General features: G+C 38.2%; 1 protein-coding gene across 17 annotated transcripts in view; it reads right to left on the bottom strand.

The window, feature by feature from the left end:
* The window catches only part of DLGAP2 (DLG associated protein 2), a 465,625-nt gene that overhangs the window by 107,499 nt on the left and 345,655 nt on the right, over window positions 1-12,471 (bottom strand). For 7 of the 17 annotated variants that reach the window (XM_068937311.1, XM_068937312.1, XM_009677459.2 and 4 more), the window contains one exon: window positions 5,148-5,213. The exons of 8 other annotated variants lie outside the window; for them this stretch is intronic. In XM_068937311.1, the coding sequence (XP_068793412.1) occupies window positions 5,148-5,213 (66 nt within the window). Of the gene's footprint in view, window positions 1-5,147; window positions 5,214-10,809; window positions 10,906-12,471 lie in introns of those variants that run through there. 2 more of the 17 variants (XM_068937318.1, XM_009677463.2) reach the window with 2 other exon arrangements.

Genomic DNA, 12,471 nt, shown 5'->3' with positions numbered 1-12,471 from the left:
CAGAATCAGCTCTCAAGCATAATTATAAGGAATTTAAAGTTCAGAACTGGTTTTCTGGAAAACATGCTCCATTATTTCATTAACATTTTCTGTGCTCTCAACCTTTCTATCAGTAAACTTCTGCACTACAGTATCTTGGTAAAGGCATAAGGAAAAACTTACTTAAAGTGGAATTATTCAGAAGCATGCTCAAATCTTCACAGAAAAGGGGCTAATTTTTTTTTTTTTTGCAGTATCTGTCCAGCTAGCCACAATAGGTGAATATGATACAGACATATTTTGGCATGTCATATTTAAAACCACTTGTAACCTTGAATGAGTTCTTTGTCTACATACCAAACCATCTGTTTATGTATTTTTACTACATGAAAGAAGGACAGTCTAGCAGTTAGGGCATTAACTTGGGAGACCTCCATTCAAGATTTCCTGGCCAACCATGAATCCCAGGATGAGGCCCTGGGAAGCGATGACAAAGGCCACTCACAGGCTCGACTACCTCTGCACTCTACAAAAAACAAACCTCGCCTCCCTAGGTTAAAGTTAGCCTTTGCAGATAACTTTTACAGACTCCCTGCCTCAGTTCTCCATACTGTAGGAATAAAAGTATCTTCTGTTTCTCTGAGGGCTAATATCAAAAAGCAGGGGAACATTCAGCTTCTGGGCTTATATTCTGCCCATAAAAGTGTTTAAGTTAAAGTATTTGTTACTGTGCCTGTAAATTACAGAGGTAAGTGTCACTGTGGCAGTTTATTCTGTGTAACCAACCCCTATGTCTCAGTGAAGTCCCATCAACTCCAGTCAAAGTCTAGAGCTGTTTGTTTAATAGCCTATCGCTGCTGAGTGCCCTGAGGAGAGGTGGGCCGAGGCACAGACAACTCTTGTCTGTCCTTGGGAAAATTTCTTCAGTCATGCCCATATTATGAAGCTGGAATCCATGAATAAGTGCCGTGTGTTCAGATATGGACTGCACTGAGGAAGGCTAGATGATTAGGTAGAAAGACAGACAAACTGGAAAGTCAGGCCTTTATTTATTTTTTAATTTCAGAAAAGGCTATGTCCTTTCTGCTTCCCAACACTTGAGGTCATAAAGGCATGATCATGCAATCAAAAGTGACTGAATAACCATGAGTTAGTGTCTGACACTTGAACTGTACCAATTAATCAAAAGCATGCCTGTGATAACTGTGAAATAAAAACCATTTTTGTAACCTGCTCTTAAACTCCCTCACAGTTTACTTTGCAAATGGGGCAGGTTAATAGCATTATTAGTAACTGCAGCTCATTTTATGGGTTTTAACCTTTTCCTTCAAATCAGCTCAGTATCCTTTCCTTTCTGGAAGACAAAAAAGTTATTTATCAAAACAAAAGCTTTTAAGCGTAAGGTCCCCAACTCTCTTTGCTTAACACAAAAAGCTGCCAAGTGCTAAACTCATGTGAAATAAATGCCTTTCTTGCTTATAGAAAGGAATCAAAATAATTTTTCAATAATCTGTTTTTCTCTATTTGTTCTATGTATGTATTACTCGTTAAAATCAATCTTAAAGGAAAAGTTTAGCCTGTATTCCATGTTCAAATGTTTCTTTTTCTATTTTTATACCATTTAAGCATGGCACATTTTCCATATGTCTCTTAGTAAGATTACACTATTTATTTTTCACACTTAAAGCAATTGTTGCTTAAAGCAATTGTTGCCTAAAGGAAGCAGATTGTGAGGAGTTTCCAGTTTGTACAGTAAAGAGAATGCTTCTTCCCTAATAAGGGAATTTGTCCAATTGTAAAACTGGAAAGCTTTCAGAATTGAAGAAGGCTTTCAGAACTCCAATTTCGAGGCTCAGAGACTTAGAGTGAGCTGCTTGAGATCATGCAGCATGTCAGATCTCTAGCTCTAATCACGATGCCCTACCACCTTTATCAAGTTACTTATTTTACACACTCCTAGTGAAAAGAATAGGACTTTTTGTTGCAGATCAAGCCCAGAGTGTGAATCTTGCAACCATGAAAATACCTGAAAACTTGAAAACCCTGATCTCTGTTGAACAAATGATAACAGAAAAACTATGAAATACTGTTCTCAAGCAGAGACTAAGTGTGCATGCTTGGGAAGGTTTTTTAAAAAGAATCCATCGCATTAACTGATGAGCACTTTTACAGAATCAATAATACAGCAGTTGAGATCAGTCCTATCTCTTGATACCTTTTCCCAATTAAGACAGTGGATTATTGTATTAATAATATTATTTAGTAATTATTCAGCACTTTTACCCTGGTGAAATACTGCACAAACATTAATTAATCTCCACCAAAGCCCTGAAACCTCAGTAGGAAATATTAAACCCATTTTATAAATAGGGGCCTGGAGCCAGAGATCTTTCAATTCCAGCGAGATTGCAACTTGAAGTGCCTTGGGAGAGTGAGCAAGCATGAACGACTAAAATAATGAATTGCCCAGCAGTTAGAGCTGCCTTTACTTGGGGCAATTATTAGAACTTGCACTTCCCAAGGAAAGCCCTTTCTGAGGGTTTTCAGGAACAGATTTCTCTAGCAGTTTATCAGACTGCTACTGCTGCTCATACAAAATAATTAAATCATCTGTGGGACAGAGAAAGAGAGAGCTCAGTTCTGTAATGCAGCAACTAGAGCATCCACCCAGACTCAGGTTTCTCTCCAATAAATAACTAATTCTATATGTGTACAACAGCAGGATAAAGGGGAGACTGAGAAAGATCTAACAGCATTTATCTAGGGCAATAGCATAAGATATGGAAGACTGAAATTCAAGTCCACGTTCAGATCATAGATTTGAACTCGACTCTTCAGGTAAAGAACCACAACACCATGGGACAGACAGACACACAGACAGGTCGCAGCTGTCTATAGAGGTGTTCATCACTAATACAGTGGTGGCTACAGAGTTTGTCTACAATGAATCTAGCTGATGGTCCCAAAACTTTTGTAGATGTTTTCAAAATTTCCATCTTCCATAGTATACTCCTTCCTCTATTACAGTGATTCTCTATAAGGGAGAATTGGCCTCATCTGTTTTGACATTATGGATGGGATCCAGTCCATCTATTCTGGTCATCTGCAGTTTGGCAGCCAAGCCAGGTAGGTAGGATTTTCTTCTGGAAATATTAAAGGCATCCACCTCTCTCCATTCATCGTCTAGAGAATTTTAGTGTTTACTTCTGGAGGATTCCATAAGTCACCCAAAATTTAGGAGAAAGAATAGATCTTTCTCTGCCTTTAGCATATTATCTTTTGTTCTGTCTTCTGGGCGGAAATAGCTGAAGTTTGTTAAAACAGCTTCGTTCTTTGTAGTGTTGTTGAGACTTTATTCTTGTTATTTACTTTCCTGTTCCTCATTTCTGTTGACAAACAGAAATTAGCATATATGTTTGCATTGATCCTTGATTACCTATTTCATATGCAGTTCCATTACACCTCTAGCTACTGCCACCCAACATGTGCTACTATTGACCTATACACTATTTGCTCTGGCTTCAGAAATCTTGCAGGGGTTCTCTCTCAACCAAATGGAAGGAAAACAATTTTGACATACTTCTAGAACATGATTCACCTTACCCTAAGTTAGGCTTCTAAAATAGGTCAGATCAGCTACGTCCTGGAAATGTCTATCGCTCGACATTGACTTTAAAGGAAGTCTAAATACCTACAGTTTAGACATCTATATTTGACCTACTCTTTTACTGTTAGATGAGATGAATTTCATCCAAGGTTATGTGAACTCTGTACTACATACTGTGAAGTGGGGCAGCAAGGCAAAAAGGAACAAATGTCCAAGAAGGAGCTCATTCAATGACTCCTCCATAGCATTCATTTGTGGGATCCCGAGGGAACCTCATATTTGATCATTTCTTCCCTCCTACACGACTATAATTCTGGCAGACAAGGTAGAGACTGCAAAACTTGTACTCCTTACTACAGGATCTTCAGTCTCATCCTTAACATATCCTTCAGTCTAATATTCTGAACTTATCCAATAGATTTCTTCCTCTTACTTTTTAATATCAATTGGGCAAACAAGTCCAATACAGATATTTTTACAATTAGACTTTACAGAATCCCCTGACTTGAGTGTAACTGAGTAATGGCAACACTGATTGCTTTAGAAAAGCCTATTCTAAGAGACGATTCAAACACAACGACATCCCCTGCTTAAATTCATGCTCCTTGTTCAAACTATCTTGTTACCCTCCCCCCCCCCAATTATATAGCAACTATGATTTATCTTCCTATCAATGTGCAACTTGAAGGTCGGGGTAGGAGTTTATAATATTCCTGTCAGAATGCAAAAATATTTATAATAACAGAAAATAACCTGTGACAATATTAACTTGAGCATTTGTATAAGAAAAAAAGTTTTCCTTTTCCTTTTCCTAAAAAAGTTTTTTACTAAGTTACACTAACCTCTAAAAAGTAAATATGTTTACCTTTGAATAAAGGCAGCTTTAACTAGAAAACACACAGAAACCATTTTCCATATTTCTCTTCCAGAAAAAAACACATAAAAGAAATTGCACATAAACCAAAATTTTGATGGATTTCACATAAAACAGTGACAATTTGAATACGAAATTCCAAAGACAGAAATTCAATTTTGTACAGTCTAAAAGATATAAATGTGGCTACACTGAAGCCAGCAGGACATTTTACTAATAGCTTTGGGAGACAGAGGTATTAAGATTTCATTCACTGACTCTGTGAGTTTCTGGTTTCTTTTTCCTTCTGTTTTTTTTTAAAGTTTAAAAGTAACATTGGAAACTCCTTCTGTAATTGTTACGTTATTTGGAGAAGAAGATAAAAAGGAAAAGATAAAAGAGGGAAAGCTGGTCATTTCCTTGAACACCTTCTTTCAAATTCTCGGTTGCCAAGATGTTACTGACATCTGATGCCTTTCTGCGTTAGATTCTCTAACCGACTATAGCAGGTGAGAATTTCTTGGAAGGACTGGACTGAGAGGTTTTTGGCCACTCTTATTAATACCGCCTGGCACCACACATGCTCTGGGCTTTGTGGCTGGAGAACGGCTGTACCCCAGAGCAGCCTTCTGCCTTATCAGCACCACGGCTCCATCCAGCCCCTGCATGTACAAGCAGTACAAGTTATCTGAGAGACGATATCTGTACCTAGCTCCTCCTCTGGCGTCCCTGGAAAACTGAAGCCCGACTTGAGCAGATCGCCACCCTCTTCTTCTGAAAAGACAGAAACAAAGTAGCTATTTAATAATTCTGATAGTTCTGTGTTCCCAGACATAAGCTCTCCACTAGTTTATAAATCCACCCAGTAATGCCTCTTACCATCCAATATCTCTGATATGTGTGATGCTGTATGGGGGTGCTGTTATCTGCAATATTTATTTTCCTCTGTCACTTGTTATTTCTTGTTTGCCTAGTGTTCTTTGAATGTTTGCTTTTTAATTTTACCACTCTTCCAAGTCACTAGTGTTTTTATATTCATAAATGCATTCTTTAACATCTTTTACATCATTCTTTTCAGCTCACTTTGTCACATTGAATTCCATTGCCTTTTAGCTTTTTTTTTTAAAATGTATTTATTCTAGGAAGAATCCGTATTGTCAGTCCTCCAGTTGTACCTTTAGTACCTCATACCTCTGACGATAATAATGCCATCATGATTCTCTGGCCACTTTCTTTAATTTTTTTCCACAGCCATTTCAATTCTGCAGTCTGGAACACCAGCACTGTTCTAATGACTTTTCTCTTACCAGTTACTTTTACTTCTGAGCCACAGACAACATCTCTTATTCTGTAAAAGTGAATATGTTTATGCTGTATGAATGCAGTAAGGTGCACGGAAACCCAGCTGCAGTCCTGCTGCCAAATGGTCTGAGCTTAGTCCTTAGCTGCCCTGCCTATGCCACTTTCAGAATTGCAGCTTGTTGCCTCTGCACTGCACTCTGCTGTCATGCTGGCCTGCAAATTTATTTGGACCTCGCTCAGACAATTTATAACATGGAGCTGCATAAGTAAAAATGGGGACAGTAACACTTCCTTAAGTCACAGGAATGGCTTGAGAATATATACATTAGGATACAAAATATTACAGTAATGAGTTTCATATATATACATGATAATGCATTTTTTACTTTGTCTTCTATGCTTTTTGTCCTAATCTTCATGCCTTCTGGTTTCTCAGCCAAGTGGAAATTGTTTATACAGCCTTATGTTTTACTCTTTCTTACCAAGCACAGCCTCCTCAAAGAAGAGTGAAAGAATGGACGAATCCATAGTCTCTCACTGTATATTCAACAGCAATTCTTTAGGGAAAGGCAATATCAGGTATTGCAGACCATGTTTTTGTTGCGCATGACTGAAGATAGATGACTTCTACATAACCTGCATGAGTAAACGTATCTCATATTCCAAGGCAGACATTCCCAGACATTTGAACCAACCCAAACTCTTATTTTGGGTTCCTCAATCACTGTGTCAGAGAAGTTGCTTTTTATGCTTCAGCTTATAATAGACATATTTTTTTGCCTGTTTCAATGCTCCATTTAACAAATACATGCATTTCGTATATATCTTGGTCTTGGTTGCACTTTTTATTTGTACTATGATTTCTTTCCAATTATCTCACAGCAAGTGAAATGATTGAATATACTCATGTAGATACTCTCAAACAATCATTCCTGGTTTTGACACTTCCTGAGGTTAAGAATTGATAACAAAGGGAAGTAGAGCATAGATACTGCACAGAAAATAAATCTTGAGTCTGTTAAGGTATTTGGAAAAGCTGAGCTGTCAAAGAAACATCTTGTTTATAAACTCACTTGTTAAATAAACTCACTCTGCTAAAATATAGCCTACTACAGGTCTAGTTAAATGACGGATAAAAAGTCATACACAATTATAAAAATGACTGGCATATGAATTCAAATTAAATTTCATTTGGAGAAGTAATGGACAACTCTAATTAAATAAAAGCACAAATTAGGCAGTTTCCATGGAGACTTTGCTCACATGATCTGCCTATATTGTATAACTCATATGTGGAGCCTCTAATTTGGCTGCACAGGAGAAACGAATTAAGTGGAAAATAGAGCAAAAAATGTTCTGAAGCAGCCTTTAGATTCATGTAAGCGGTTTGGAGATGTTACTGATAATGTCATAATAACAAAGCTTTACATTGAAACAGTAGTTTTGCATTTCTGAAAAAGAAGCTATTGAGTTTTCCAACGTTTCATAATGTACATGTATTCAAACACATTTATAAAATGATCTGCAGAAAATAAAATGTATAAAATGATTTCTCCCTTGCAAGAAGTCAGCATTATTCTCACAGATTCTGCCCAAAACTAGGCTAAAGTTTTAAGGATAGATTAAAATAGACTATAATTTTGGTGTGTTTGAGATAAAAAGGAAAACAACTTTCCATATCAAAGATAGAGGCTATACAACTGGATCCATGAGTCAGATTCCAGCTTTGCCATAAGATTTCTGCGACAATTTGGACTATTCAGTTATCTCTTCTTGCCTCAGTTATCCAGGGGTAAAATCAGGATTATAATTCTTTTCTTTCTCATAGCTATCCAATATGAACACATTTATTAATGCCAGTGAGGCTGTTGTCTATAAAAGTCTATAAAGAGCATAAGAAAGTTAGAATTACTATCCTGCAAAAGAGCTGTATTCTGTTTTGAATAGGGTCAATTTCAAATATTTTAGAGGAATTAAAAATTCCCATGTGATATACTTAGATTTATGAATCTGCAATGAGGGATATGAGTAGCTCTTAGTGATTAGTTTACTTCCTAAGCACAAAGACTTCTTATTTCTTTATATTTTATGTCAATACCTATTCACATCACTAACCCATTGTTTAGACAGTCTTTCAAAAGGCTAGCATCAGTTCATCCAGCCTTTGAAGAGATTCAAATGTTGTATCTTCCACTTACGAAGCATAAATTAATCTAAAGTCTCAGTGGCTCTTGTGGTATTACAAAGACAATCTTTGTGTGAGGTTGAACTGTACTTCAAAGTCATACCATTCCTTCAACAACAGGCATACATGGTCTTTGTTTGTTCAGCTTACATTTTTCCTAGGAATTATCATTTTTATTATTGACTACAGAAATGAAAAGCATATCTTTCATTCGTGAGCAGAACAGTAACCTTCATATCTCATGGTAATGAAGCCAGGCAGATCATCACAGAATTCTTGCGCATGCTAAAATTCAAGTGGCATAAAATATTTGCACTGGCACTGTTATGTCATCAACCTCCTCTGTCTCATAGATCAATAGTATTTCAGCTTTTCCACAGCTCAAGGTGGCCCCTCTGGTAGGAAGTTTCACATCAGCAAATATAACAGGAAAAAGGTAAACTTACTGAGCAATGTTTGTTGGGCAATGAATCGCAGTTAAAAGTAAGATTATGAAAATAGGATGATTTACAATTTAAGGAATTAAATAATGAAAAGAGTCTAAATAGAAATCAAAAATAGTCACAATAAATGATAGCCTTTAAAAATGCAGAGACGTCTGTTTCTGTGAAAGCTGAATGTATAGTAAAGTGATGGTCTAATATTTGTAATGCATAAAGCACAAACTGTCATTTACATCTAGTATCTCCCTTTCTTTCTTAAAAATAGATGGATTTGTCATGCTTTCCAGTGCAAGAATACTCAAATGATATTCAAGACTGTGATAAGAAGCTTTTGCAGCTAAAGTTCTCCAGACTTAAGCTTGGAAATATCAGGAGAGGTTGTTGAGCTGGAACCAGCATGACAGACCCAGGGTGTTCATCCAGCCCTGAGGCTACTACATCTACAGCGTGGTGATGAGTTAACAAGCACAGAGGTAGCCTGAGTGCTTTCTACCCAGATTTTCTGTGTGTAGGAGATAGATTACAGTCCAGTGTAAGGCCAAAATAAAACTGCTGAAGGCCACAGAATTACATCCATATAAAACTTGGGTAAAGGAGATGCCTTTTGGGGTCAATTTTCATTTTGCCTGAGCCGGGTTTGGTACTGGATTGAGACATCAATGGGATATATTACTTTATGTTCTGGGTCAGGCAAGTGAAATTTCTGTACAGGCTGATAGAGATTCTCTTCTCTCCTGCTCCCTACTGTTTGCCTGTGGTCTAAGAGAACATGTTGACAGTCAGTACACAGAAGCCACCTGGCATTGCTTCTTTTCCTCAGCTTGATAATTACCTTATCTATCCATCAGATTTTATCATCTCAGTTTTAACCTCTTGATCTGTTCTTTGAGTTTGATATGTCAGTTTAAATTCTTTGTCCTTACCTTCAAAGTCTTGCACCAAGATATGCCTTTATGTTGGCCCTCATTTCTTACCCTTTGCTCAGCCTATAACAAACAGGTACACCGTTTCCATACCCTAGTCACACTTCAATAACACATCTATCCACAAAATAGGTCCCAATCTCAGTGGACTTGCGGCTCATATCCGTCAAAAGGCTCTCATCAGCAAGACTTATGACCAGTTAACTGCCTTCTCCATCACAATATGAGAGTGAGATTGAACTAGAACTGATAATAAACTTCTCAGCTTAATTTATTTATTATCGGCCTCCTCCGGACCTCACACTGCATTTTGCCCATATGTATGTTTTTCTTTTAGTCTGTAAGCTCCCTAGGGTAGCTGTTGTTCTTTTATTTGTGTCTTATATAGCACCTGGCATATTAACTCTGACAAGAGATGAAAGAAAACACAGGCACTAAAACGTCTGGATTAAACAGCTGGTGCAACTTTATTTGATCACATAATTACCAAGCATAAAATGTGTCCAGAGTATGAATACAGGGCTCTCACCATATCACTCCATGATCACAGAAAGCTAAATTTCCTCTTCCAGACTAGAGCTCATACTGGGTAAAAAGGGAAGAAACTGTAGGGATCCTGAAAGACAGTCTACATACCTCAAAGTCCACTAGTCTGCTTTCAATTAAAGTTTTTCCTGTAGGTGACCTTTGGTCCTACCTAAAGATCTCCCAAGTCTGCTATGCGATATGCATTACTGAGAACTGTTATTATTCTGATCCTGACCTAGGGGAAATGACCAAATGCATATGTACCTGGGCACCATTATGGCCCCCTTATCCCTCCTGGGAGATAGCTAATTGGCAATGGTTCAAGCTTTCCCCAGGAGGCCAATGTCAACTTGTGTCAAACCTACTCCTTTTTTTTCACCTGATCTGTAAGAGTTCTCATCTGATCAACACTGCTACATCCATACAGTAAATTAGGCATGGGGAGGGGCTGATCTCTGGCCATGAGGCCAACATGGTCTTGCCATGCCCTCCAGAACAGGCTGGCTCCAACCGAACTGTTATTGGGAATGGTCCCTGGCCCACGCTAACTCCCAAATCAAGCCTGGGAATTGTTTGGGAGAGTGAAAATTAGTTGGCCAAGGTCAAACCTAAACCAGGGACCTCTGTGAAAAACAGCATAAATAATTAAATTCCTTAGGCCTTTGTCTTGGCACTGTCTAATTTAATACTACAGACGTAGCCTGTATTGTCGAATAGGCAGGCAGTATTGTCAAATAGTAGAATATTCTTGTGCCATATTTTGATAGCATGATGATAAGCAATAAATACACAGAAGCACAGCAGGGCTGGGTAAATTCTGATTGAAGTAAAAATTAAAGATGATATCAGGCGATCTAAGGTTATTGAGGTTTCCTTTGCAAGTGACCTGTCTGAAAAGCATTAGCAGTAAAGCATTAACAGTAAGAGGAATATATTATTTAATTAAGTTGCTTTTGTTTTTCTAATCACCACCTCCTTTTGGTTCTTACCGTTTCTTACACACACACAGAATCATGTCCCTGATGGATCCAACAAAGATTCATTTATCCCAGTATGCTGGCTCTAGCACTGGCCCGAAGTGGATGCTGTGGGAAAGAACATGGACAGGGACAGGGCAAATACATCAGTTGAATCATCTCTGCCTAGCATACCTTTCCAGGTTCCTGCAATCAGCACTTAAGGGACTTCCTGAGATGGAAGTTTAATCTAGACTTTATTTTTAATAGCCACCAATGGATCTATCCTCTACGGATCCATCTAATCTTCTCTGAGCCCATTTATACTGATAGCCCCTACAGCATCCTGTGCCAATGCACCTCACAATTTAATAATGCATTATTTGAAAAAAAATTTCTTTTTTTTTTATCAGTATCCTTGATAATGTAATTAGGTGCACGTACTTCTTCTGTTGTGAAAAATAATGGATCACTGATCCCTATTCACTTTGTCTATATTTTTTTTCTCATTGTGTAGACCTCTGTCATGTCCCTGCCTCAGTCTTCTCTTTTCCAAACTGAGGAATCAATCTACGTAGATTTATATCATGGGGAAGCCATTCTAAACCTCTCATCATCCTTTTCACCCTTATTTGTACATTTTTGTTGTTCTGCTATATCATTTTCAGATACAGCAGTCAGAAATGCAAACAGCTTTATGATATGGGTTTTTCCAGTGGCATGAGCTTTTCCCAGTGGCATAATGCTGTTGCCTGCTTTGTTTCCTATTTTTTCTTAATATTTCCATCTGCTCATTTCATAACTCAGAGAATTCATTATTCGTTTTAAGTTGTGCCCAGGAGAGACAATTTCTTTGGCTTTCCCCTTACACAAGGACACTTCTCTTATATATATTTTTAATAAATATCAAAGAGGCCCAGCATTTTACTTAGCTCAGGTTACCACCACGACTGCTAACAACAAACAAACAACACCCCCCAAGCCTCCAGAACACCTGAACGGAAGAAACTCTGATCTCCTGCTTTCATCCAGTCCGTCCACTTTTACATAACATAGTTTCAGGACTGTGAAACCAGGCCTCAGCTATTAGAGAAACTAGCCAGGCACACAGCCTGTTAAATCAAGCAGAGGAAGCTGGCTGTGTCTCTGAGGTCCTATACCTGAAAAACGTGTAAAATGGAATGTATTGCTGGGAATCACCAGTCCTGCCAGGGGGTCATCTTGGTCTTGGCAGAACCAGCTCTCCCCTCCCAGCTATTGGCAGCTGAAAGGCATTCACAAAATCCAGGGTGCCATTGCCATACTGGTGTGGTGAGCACCCTAAAAGGCTTTGGTTCCCCAGAGCAGCCTTTTGTGAGCCTTGGAAACCTTTCTGAGCTCCCTCATCAATTTTACCCCAGAGACCTGCAAGCTCTTCTCCCTCTTTGCTGCCCTCCCTCAAGCAATAAATGTAAAAGGTGTTGAATAATGTTGCAGAGTGTTAGAGTAGATTCATTTTGCAGTCATTCTGGACTATAAATGACCAATTCAGCTAAATAGCTGTTTCTTTCCTTATCAAAATTAACAAATGTCTGCTAGCAAAAAGAGAGAGCCAGCAATAACACACTGCATTCAGACACGGCTCTGTGTGATCATGCGCTTCAAACAGCCTAGGAAATTCCTAAAAGCTCTTTCTTCCTTGATTTTTCACAGCTG

Source organism: Struthio camelus, chromosome 3 (assembly GCF_040807025.1).
Source record: "Struthio camelus isolate bStrCam1 chromosome 3, bStrCam1.hap1, whole genome shotgun sequence".
In the NCBI taxonomy this organism is placed as follows: Eukaryota; Metazoa; Chordata; class Aves; order Struthioniformes; family Struthionidae; genus Struthio; species Struthio camelus.
Note: the sequence above shows the minus strand (reverse complement) of the source record. Positions and strands in the feature narration are given on the sequence as shown.